Genomic DNA, 11,785 nt, shown 5'->3' on the forward strand with positions numbered 1-11,785 from the left:
ACGTTTTGTGATTTGAATGGGATGATTTAACATGTAAAAAAAAATTTAGACTAAGCTATAGCCCAGGACGGGCTTAGATAAATCCGTCTCTATTGACATATTATATTAAACTAAGAAAACTTAATGATTCTTATTACATTTTAAATGAATATTATTTAATCATGATTATTTGTGTAGAATCTAGTAGATAGTTGTTATGATGTGTAACAACTAATTACTAACTTCTACAATAATATCATTAATTATCTAATTTTAATTTTATTTATTTTGGAATGATAATTTAATTAAAATAATATTTTATATTATAAAACAAATGAATGATACTCGATAACACCTCAAATGAACATCTACTGTGCTATAAGCTAAATCTTAAAATTGGATCCAAGTAATTGGAGACGCTGGTATGATGATTTATGGAGGCCTTTTGTTTTTTATTTATTTTTGTCTAAATAAAAATACAAATGTATTATTTTTTATTGGTAATAGAGTCTTTAATTTAGATTAGGCTCGTCGGATTGGTCCGTCTCGTCAAATAATTTAAATAAGTTGAGTTGAAATTTTATCAATATAAATCCGTCGCGGGCCAACCCGCCTAAGCCCATGACTCGTGTTGGCCGACCTACAATGTTGCTTGGGTTGACCCACAGATTAAGAGACACATATAAATTAAATTTTATATCAATTTATTATTTTTTTATTATAATTTTAAAATAAAATCCATACTTTTCGTAAACATAATTACTTGTTTTTGTCTACTTATATTTAAAATATTTATTTTTATATATTCAATTGATGAAATCGGTTAAAGATATAAAAAAATTTAAAAAATTTTTATACACCCATGAATTGATCAGTCTAAGCCATAACTCGTCTTAAATTACATTAAATTGAGGATTTTCTAACTAGTCAAGAATGACCGGCTCGCTTTACTAAATGGCCGGCCCGCTATGGATAATTCCGTCTCGATCCATCTGACCGCTCTACCGGCAAATATAACGAATTTGAATCAAAATTTAATTAAATATTAAAAAATATATTAAGATTAAGGATATTTTAAAAAGATTAATAGGTCAACAACAGAAATTAAATAAAAAAATTCTCACTCGTGGAAATCGTCACCCATGGAGCGACCCACGCATTCATCGAGGTGGGGACAGGCGCATCGGCGTGGGCAGCGGGTCACCCAAAAACCACTGCGTTATCGCGTAAAACCACGTATCCGTATGTGGACGACGAGGCTCCACGTATGCGCGATGCCCAGGAGACTGAACCCTCCGGCAACCCTAACCGATCGCGTGGGTACACAACTTCCCCGTCCCCCAACCAACCTCCCCATCCCAATCCCACCCCCACCGCCCAAAACTTAAAGCCCAACCCACTCCGACTCCGATGGCCAGTGGCGGTGGTGGCGTCGGTCGCGGCCGCGGCCGCGGGGCGGGTGGTGGAGCTCAGCTCCCAACCCTCGGCGCGGGAATCGCCGCGAGAGAGTGCGAATCCTGCCGTGCCACGCCCGGCATCCCCTTCTGCCGCGTCGAGTGGTCTTTCCTCTGCGCCGGCTGCGCCTCCGTCGTCCACGGCCAGAGCTGGATCGTCGCTGTTCCCCCTACCGGAACCACCTTTGGCTCCAATCTTAGCCCTGTTTCTGGCGCTTACGCTGCTCCTTATGCGTATCAGCACCCTTTCCCTCCTAATCCTAGCCCTAATCCTAGTGCTGCCGCTCCTCTCCCTAACCCTCCGCCCAATTCTAATCCCAACCCTAATCCTAACCCCAGCCCTACACCGAGTTCGAACCCCAACCACATTGTGCAGCTGTCGTCGGACGAGGGTGAACAGTCCGCTGGAGATCCAGGCGACGACGACGATGGTATCGGAGGCAGGAAACGGCGTCGGCCTTCATCAGAAGGGGAGAGCGCGGGGCGTGAGGCCAGCGTGATGAGGTACAAGGAAAAGCGGAAAAACCGGAACTTTGATAAGACGATCCGATACGAGTCGAGGAGGGCTCATGCCGAAATGAAGCCAAGGGTCGGCGGGAAATTTGTAAAATCTGCGGATGATGTCTCCGGCGAGGTTGACGATGGTGCCAGCGCAGAACAGGAGGGCGTTGCTGTCGGAGGAGAGCTTGATAGAGGCGGTGATGCGATCGTAAGGGACTCTAGTGAGGAGGCGAGGACCAACACAGTTACAGAGTTGGGTGATCCCATCAAACTGTTGAAACCTTTAGATCCAGGAGAAATGGTGAGCACAAGTCTGAGCTTTGAGGTGGAGCAATTTGGAGGAGTGGAAATCGATGCTGCTGAGGAAGTTGGCCTCTTGTGAATTTGATCTTGGCCTAGGGCTTGCTGCTCGGATTTGTCACTTGGGTTGGTTGTTCAATAATGGAAATTTCCTCAAGGTAAGCCACAGCTTTCCTCTGTATTTTTATCTTGCAATGACCAATAAGTTATAGTGTGAGCTTTTAGGATCGGCTTAATGTTTCTCTAGTAATTGGATGAGATTTTGTGCATTGGTGTACTTTTCTTAATCATGATTGACTGTGATGGTCTGTTCAGTGGATGGTAGTGTAGAGTTTTGGCTGGCAAGTTGCCTCCTCAATTTGCACAATTTTCTTCTATGTTATGGATAGGTAGTGAAATTGAATGGTTTTTGTCACTTGGGTTGGTTGTTCAATAATGGAATTTTCCTCAAGGTAAGCCACAGCTTTCCTCTGAATTTTTATCTTGCAATGACCAATAAGTTATAGTGTGAGCTTTTAGGATCAGCTTAATGTTTCTCTAGTAATTGGATGAGATTTTGTGCATCGGTGTACTTTTCTTAATCATGATTGACTGTGATGGTCTGTTCAGTGGATGGTAGTGTAGAGTTTTGGCTGGCAAGTTGCCTCCTCAATTTGCACAATTTTCTTCTATGTTATGGATAGGTAGTGAAATTGAATGGTGATAGTTGTTGGTATGCTATGTAGCTGTTAGTAGTACTGATATGCTCAATAATGAAAATCTATGTGGAAACTCTTTCTAGATTAACTCATTGCTATATTTAATCTGTTCCTTTGATTTTATTAGATATCTACATGACATGGAACAATTTAGTTCAAGAATGAATGGTGATCTCAGTTTAGCCTTTTAGGTTAGGCAATTTCCCAAAGAGCACACCTAAAATTTGGAATGGCCCAAAATGCGCTCCAAGGTTTGACAATGCCCAAAAGGCGCATCTCTTTTCCGTTTTATCCCTCAATCAAGGCTGACTTTTTCTTCTCTTTCTTCTCTCATGTGCATGCAACAATTTTTCTCTCGTCTCTTTCCTCTTAAATTAAATTAAATTAAATTAAATTAAACTTTTCTCTTTCCTTTGCATCCAATCAACAACCATTGGGGTGCTAATCCTGGAGGTGATCGGCCAAGTATCACGAAAGTTTTTTTATCGACCACCATAGTAAATTGAGAAGCGCTTGCGAAGACCCATCCAAGCGGCCATCGTCCTTAGAGTTGTCATTCCACTGGAGGAAAATCCCTGCATTGCGTCGCAGCTAGGATTCGACCCTTAGATACATAGTTAACTACTTAAAGAGCCTAACCAATGCATCATTGCCTCAGAAGCAGTGCATTACTGCTGATATGATCACACCCAAGATAAGAGAATAAAAGACATTGTTTAAAGTCTTTTTAGAGGGATAAATAGATTTCAGTCTTAACTCATTGATTTACTTAGAGCTCTGATCTGATCCATTCCAAATGTCATATGTTTCTGAAGTCCCCATAGTCTATATTGTCCAGAAATATCAGTTTGAAGTCATTAGCAGCATTGATTAGTTGATTTTCAAAGTTTATGACTTTAAGACAATTGACGCATATATATAACTTATCGTAGGGATGTCAAAACTAAGCATGAACATCATAAATACCTTCACTATATTATCCTCTTCCATTACATGTTAACTTTTTAAAATTCCAAATCTCCTAAGTTTATTAATGGGTTTCAGTTTAAAATTTATTGATGGACCTAAAGAACTTCGATTGGACATATTTCAATTTTTGTGGATTTCTAAAGGATTTCAAAGTCCAAATATGTCATTCTTTACCCTTTTTTTTTTTACTAACATCATAGCTTAATGCACTGGCACTGTCGTTGTGCTGGTTTTTTAGAAACTAACACCGTCGTGGTGTTGGTGTAATTAAACTGGCACCATAGTTGTTGTTGCACGCATGTTTAATTTAATTTAAGAGGAAAGAGAAGATAGAAAGAATGCAAAGGAGAAAGTAAAGAGAATAAAAAGTACCCTTTAGCATAAGGGTAAAACGGAAAAGAGGTGTGCCTTTTGGGCTTTTTCAAATGTCAGAGCGTCATTTGGGCAATTCCAAATTTTGGGTGCGCCCTTTGAGAAATTGTTATTTTAGGTTTATTTGACTCGCAAAACTGCAATCGACAATTTACATGACATGGAACAATTTTATTTCAAGAATGAATGGTGATCTCAGTTTAGCCTTTTTAGGTTTATTTGACTTGTAGACCTGCAATCGACAATTGAGAATTTGACCATGTTCATATTCATTAGCCCTCGAAACAACCTGCATAAGTTTTGTTTCTTCCTCTACCTCTCTTTCTTTCTCTTGCTCTAAGAGATGGATATTAAACAATCACCATTAATCTTTCCTGCGACTCCTTTTTAGCTAATGGCTGCTTAGAATGGAGCTTTGCAATATTATCTTGCACCCTTGTCATTCTTGTTCTTTTATAGATCCTCACACCTTAGCCTATTTCTTTAATAATCACTTTCGTTCTGTTCATTACTATTGCTAAGTTACCTTCTTAACTTTGGCTGTGAAATAAAAAGCCATATATTAGTCTTATTCTTTCATATTTTAACCTTTTTATTCTATTACTTCATCTTGAGTTTAGCTAATTGTGTTGGAGATGCAAACTAGGAAAAGTATTTTATTTTGTAAGAATACATAACTAAAACAAAGAAATCTTCTTTTTTTTTGCCCCTCGATTGTATTACAAAAGTAGCAAGAATAAGTGGGTCATTGCACCCACTTAACCCAACCTTGGTTTAGCTTTAAGATTGATGCCTGCAATGCTGTTGAAGTTATTTTTTTAATCGCGAACAGGTGGAAAAATATGTTTGGGTTTACATTGTCAATGTAATAATAATAGTGAATTAATTAGTTTCACTATTATGCCTTGGACATAACTTAGTAGAGTGAAGATTTATATAAGTCAATCCTAAGTAGGATAATAACAATGAAGATGATTTATCATGTAATGATTTTTATAGATTTATATTGTATTTAGATTATCATAAATTAGTTTTTTTTAGTGAATGAAAAATTATAGGTTTAATGAAATGAGAAAAATAATAATAACTTGATGCGAGAATAAATAGTAGAGAAATACTCACAAAATCAGGAACTAGGATATATTTCTTGCTATAAAATAACTAGGATGTATACAATTAAAATGCCTTTTCTTATTAACAATTAAGAATATAAAATTACCAAATTTGATAGGATATTTTAGTCAGGTAAAATATTCTAGATCTGTTTATTAAAAAAAATGAACATCTTGGAATGATATGATTAACTCTTATAGAGTTTGCATTCCCTTTCAGTTTATACACTCTTTTATCATAGTTTTCACAAAATCTTCGGCATTAGCCATGTGCACTTCTTCCTCCGAACTCTTATAGTGTGTTGTTTTGCAAATGGGGTGAACGTTGTTAGGTAGTTAATGCCATAAGTCATAAGTTTAAGTGAACTTGTTGGCAACTAAACATGCTTTGTATCATTCCATCGAGCCATCACATATATATTTGTCGATAAATATCTATTTGCACTTTACAATTATTTTCCCTCTCGACAGATTTACTAGTTCTCATGTGCATTCGCCTCCTAAAAAATAGTATACTTTCACTTAGGAACTTTTAGGGTTTCATGGACATGATAATTGTGAGGAAAAGCACAAAAAAGAAGATGAGAGGTTTGGGTAAGACACATGATGGAATAAAGAATGTTGAGTATAACACTATACGCCCTTTCAGAGTTCAATAGATATAAATTTTCTTTTTCTCTGGCATATGTGCAATTGTGCAAAAAGGTGAAATGCTTGTTAGAATGTGTATATATGTTATTGTGTGGATTCTATTATTAATGTCAAAATAACATGAACAAAGGAGCAATATAAAATTATAAAACAAAAAAGCAATGCTAACAATTAAGATTTTATGTTGTTTGAGTTTTTTATTCTATTCCACGGCATATTGATTTATAAAATGAAATTGCCAAAGAAATCATTTTTATTTAACTACTTTATCAGATAAATGTCACATAACTTTATACATAATTCTCAAAAGAAAATAAAATGCACCCAACACTTATATAAAACAACTTTCAATTAACAGCCAACTAGAACAACTCTAGTGGTTAGTTTTGGACCCAACCTTCAATTGTTTTGAATTCATTTAGTCAACTTTGGTAATATTAAAATAGAAGTATTACTCGATTGATTGATAGTATGTATTAGTCATTGATAGTATATATCAGTTGATTGATAGATCATAAATTTTAAAATTTATGTTTGAGGGAGTTTTCAGCATTGTGAATAATGCATGAGTCGATTGTGCTACAGTAACAGTGGATGATGATTTGGTATGCCACCATTTGACTGATGATTTTATTCAGGCACTATAGCAGCGAACATAAGCTTCAAAAAATCGATTGAAAAACATGACTGATCGTAATCAGTTGATTGATGGAGTGTAGCAATCGATTGATGTCATTGTTCGCTCTGATTGATGGAGTGTAGCAATCGATTGATGTCATTGTTCGAGCGAACAGAGAGTTCATAATTTAATTATGGGATTCGATTGATTAAGCATTGATTGATTGTAATAATTGTCAATTGATACTGAGATGGATGGAGTTGTTGAGCTGATAGGTCATAGCAACGTTCGAATCTATAGTGAAATAATTAACTAGGTAAAATCAGTCGATTGATAGATAAAAATTAGTCCGATAATAACTTTATAAAAGAGAGTTTCGAGGAAGATAAAAAAAATTAATTATTGGGGGTTTGAGAATTAAGTGTTGTTGTATTTTTGGACCAACAAAAAGAAATTTAAAACAACAAGAAACATCCAAAGCAAAACTTACTTGTGTAAATGTGTTTGTTTTGATTTCTTTTGATTTTATATTTGGTTGTATTTGTTATAAAAATAAGTTGCAAGAAGTTTCTTCGCCTCTGAAAGACATGCGAGAAGGAGAAGAATAGTGGTGGTAATCATTAGGAATAATCCTTGGATGTAGTCGTTTTAGGAGGCAGTGAATTAAGTAAAACTAATTTTGTTTGCATTGTGTTAATAATTTGTTCAAGCTTTTAGTGTGCAATCAACTATATGTGATCGAAGATATTCATCCTCCTCTAATTCGCCCTGGTCCCAACAAATTTTGCATGATTTGACCTACTAATTTAATGAAAAGTGAATTTCTCCTAAAATCCATTAAGAAAATTTTCCTTTTCAAAGGTGATGAAACTTTGTACAATATGTATCTTCTATATACAAAACATAACAATAATAAAAGAAGGAAAATTTTACCAAAGGCTAATAGAGAAATCATTAGCAAGCCCTCTGGATTGTGTTTTCCATAGCCATTTTATCATAGAAATATCAAGCACAATTTTGTGAATACTTCCTAACAGAAAACACACAATACTTTAGAGAATAACTGTGGTAGAGCGTAGCTCCCACATATTATGGATCGTTTGTGATAGAGCGTAGCTTCCACATATTCTGAATTCCCACATATTGCGGATTGCTTGTAGCGGAGCATTGCTCCCATGTTTATTGTAGATACATACTTTGGATTATTTGTGGTAGAGCGTTGCTCCCACATATGTGATATTTCGTGTGATGGAGCATTGCTCTCACATTGGAGGATCTATTCTTTGGTGATTTATGTTGTTGGTGATCAGAACTATTTATTGTTGAGGATCTTATGGTTAGGAATGTTTGTGATACGGACATTATGTGTCTTGATTTTACCATTATGGCTTGCGGTGCCCTAGATGTTAGCATGGACTCGATGATTTGGGTATCCCTAGGATGTTTGGATCGGTTTCGATTGTCTTGTTGACGATGTTGTGATCTATTCCGGATCTGAAGTGAGTCACGTACACCATCTTTGCATAGTTCTAGAGATGTTTTGACGGAAACGTCTAGATGTGAAGGTCAATAGTGCGTATTTTGATTGTCTTCTGTGAGATGTTTGAGACACACGGTTACCAGTAGGAGTATACCGTGGTTCCACAGGAGATCGAGGTTGTTACCATTGGAAGTAGACGGAGTCTATAGAAGAGGTTCGATATTTCCGGAGATACATTGAGGGTTTCTCTCGGATAGCTATGTCACTGACACGCCTGACCTGGAAAGGCGTGAAATTCACTTGGACTGAGGATGACAAGACCAGCTTCTAGGAGCTGAAGCGGAGACTAGTGTCGGCTCCGATTTTGAATTTTTACCTTCTGGAGAAGACGGATATGTCCTCTGCACCGACGCATCTATTCAGGGTTTGAGCACTGTTCTGATGCAGCAAGATATGGTAGTCTCCTATGCTTTTCGTCGGTTGAAGGAGCATGAGAAGATCTACCCTGTACATGATCTGGGCAAGTCGCCATTATTTTTTTCATGAAGATTTGGCGACATTATTTATATGACGTTACATTTGAGATTCTCACTGACCATAAGAGTCTCAAATATCTGTTTTATTTAGAATGAACCAAATCTCCGACAGAGGAGATGGATGGAGTTCCTAAAGGATTTTGATTGTACCATTAGCGATCACCCAGGGAGAGCTAATGTGGTTGCCGATGCACTTAGCAGGAAGTCCAGAGGGACTTTAGCTTGCCACCGAGTTTTAGTTACAGTTTTGATTCAGGGTTTCTTCGAGTTGGGCCTTGAGGAGTAGGGACAGACAGAGCGGGGTATCCTAGTTATCATGGTTGTTCAGTCGTTGATCAGGTCGAGGAACCGATAGGCCCGACTGGTGATCAGCAATTACAATTTATAGGCAGCCGATAGCTTCTGGGCAGCAGACCGAGTTCACACGAGACGAGGAGGGTATTATACCATTCCGAGGCAGATTATGCGTACTTCAGTCTCATCCGGTCTTATAGGAGTTACTTCCGGAGGTTCATCGCTCATGATTTGCTGTCCACCCAGGCGGTACCCGTGTATACCAAGATTTGAGGTGTTTCTATTAGTGGAACGACATGAAGGAAGACATCGCGGATTTTGTAGCTAGATATCTTGTCTGTCAGCAGGTGAAGGCAGAGCACTAGATACCTGCTGGATTATTTCAGCAGATTCCTATTCCTGAGTGGAAATGGAACATATTACCATGGATTTTGTGGTGAGTTTGCCGAGGAGACGATGAGGATATGACACGATTTGGGGTAATCGTTGATCGATTAACCAAATCCGCGGACACGTTAGTGATCCAGAAGATTGATTTCCTGGATCGATTGGTAGATTTGTTTTGCCGGGAGATCATTAGATCACGTGGTGTCCTGTTGACTATTATTTCAGATAGAGACCCCCGGTTCACGTCTCGTTTTTGACAGAGTCTGCAGCAAGCCTTGGACACGCAACTCTATTTCGGTACAACTTTCCATCCGCAGACAGATGGACAGTCAGAGCGGACCATTCAGACTCTAGAGGATTTGCTAAGATCGTGTGTATTGGATTTCGGAGGTAGTTGGGAGGACTATCTGCCATTGGTAGAGTTCGCCTACAACAACAGCTTACATTCGCCTGTCCAGGTGGCACCGTTTGAGGCGTTGTATGTGGTAGGTCTTGTCGGACACCCATCCTCTGGGATGAGGTTGGGGAGGCCAGTTGTTGGGACCTCATAGAGCTCAGCTTAAGGCAGAGTTGGTCCGTACTATTAGACGGAGAGTATCAGAGGCCCAGGACTGCCAGAAGAGTTATGCTGATCGGAGTCGGAGACTCTTAGAGTTCTTCATTTGTGACCATGTATTTCTACGAGTTTCACCCACGAAAGGGGTGAAGAGATTGACCTCAGAGGTAAGCTAGCTCCGCGATACATTGGACCTTTCCAGATCTTGGAGAGGATTGGAGCGGTAGCTTACTGGCTAGCACTACCACCATCCTTGGTAGGCGTGTACGATGTGTTCTACGTGTCTATATTAAGCAAATACCTATCCGATACGACGCATGTGCTGACAGATATCTTAGTTTCCATTCAGCGTGACGTCACTTATGAGGAGATTCAGGTACGAATTTTGGACCGGATGGAGCGTCAGTTGCGGAACAAGACTATCCGACTAGTAATGTCGGATGACAGCATCATTCGGACGAGGAGGTTATTTGGGAGCTCGATGATACTATCCGAGCTCGATACCCCCATTTTTTCACTTGAGGTATGTGATTTAATTTACCGTTCAGCATTTATTATTATTACCTGTTTTTGTTCTTGTTGATGGTAGATAAACGAAATTTGGGGACCAAATTTTTTATTAGTGGGGGAGAATGTAAAATACCGAAAATAGGCGAAAATTAATAAGGGAATTTTTCGAAATTTTTGGAAAATTTTCGGGAATTTTTCGGAGCTCGTACGGACGAGTTAACGGGGATAAAAATGGGATCCGAAAAAGCCTATTTAGGCTACCCTGTTTTAGTGAGGAAAAGTTGATTTTTATTTATATATTTTCTTTCTCATTTTATTTCCTCCGTTTCTTTTTCTTCTCCTCTTCTATCGTCGTGCCCTAACCCTAGCCTCTGCCCTAGCGCCGGCGCCGCCTCTTCTTTTCTCCTCTGCCCGACGCTGACGACACCAGGGAACAGAGAGTCGGCGACTATCTTCTTTCTCCCTCTTCCTTTCTTCTTCCCTGTCTCCGCCACTGAGGTCGGGACGCGCCGCCACCCCTCTCGGCCGGAATCTACCTCCCTTCTGCCCTAGCCGACCACCACAGTGCTTGCCGACGCCACCGTCTCTCGACCCCAGCGTCGACCTTCTCCACTTGACCGTGCCCTAGCCTTTCTTCTCCAACTCAGTGCTGGCACCCTTCCTCTCTTTCTCTGCGTTCCGAAACTGACCCAACGCCGGCCACCGTCTGTAGCTATGCACCGTCGACCCCACAGTAGACCACTTATTCCTGGGTTTTCCTTCGGGATGGTGCCTTAGTCATCACCACCTGTACTGTCGGTGAGTGGTTGTATTGAGCAGATTTTCTTCCTCACTGGGACTAGTTTCTCTTGTGTGTTCTTGTCAGGATGAGCTCCAACAGCGGCTTCACGGTCACGTACTCATCATCCATTTACCTTTGTTTTGGTTGTGAGCTTGATCTTGCATCTACTGCCCAATTGATTTTCAGATTTACAAGGAGCAGTTCCATCATATCACTGATGAGGTAAATGCGGGTACCTTGAACCATACACCTGATATACGTGCACACATAACATATGTATGATCGACATAATCCTCCAATTAGTACACACCAAAAATACTCACACCATAGGTATAAATCACCGTGATACCTCCAACAATGTATACCGAACCTGTGTGCATATATCAACATAGGTATAATCGACAATACACCTCAAACAACTTCACATGGCATATATACACCTATGCCAAGAGTATAATCAACATATACTTCCAATAAGGCATACTACCCAGGTGCACTCACAAATCACACATAATCAACAAGATACCTCAGATACCACACCAAACACATATGTATATATCACAACACCGATGAAGTCGACAAGATC

The 11,785-nt window shown here is 39.3% G+C and overlaps 1 protein-coding gene across 1 annotated transcript; it reads left to right on the top strand.

Annotated features, from left to right (window-relative positions):
- The first annotated feature begins 1,389 nt into the window (after nt 1–1,389).
- LOC122048472 (zinc finger CCCH domain-containing protein 4-like) lies at nt 1,390–2,316 on the top strand. The gene has a single exon (XM_042610037.1). It carries the CDS (start codon nt 1,390–1,392, stop codon nt 2,314–2,316), a length of 927 nt encoding a protein of 308 aa, XP_042465971.1.
- Nucleotides 2,317–11,785: the final 9,469 nt, after the last annotated feature.

This window comes from Zingiber officinale, chromosome 2B (assembly GCF_018446385.1).
Source record: "Zingiber officinale cultivar Zhangliang chromosome 2B, Zo_v1.1, whole genome shotgun sequence".
NCBI classification, from domain to species: Eukaryota; Viridiplantae; Streptophyta; class Magnoliopsida; order Zingiberales; family Zingiberaceae; genus Zingiber; species Zingiber officinale.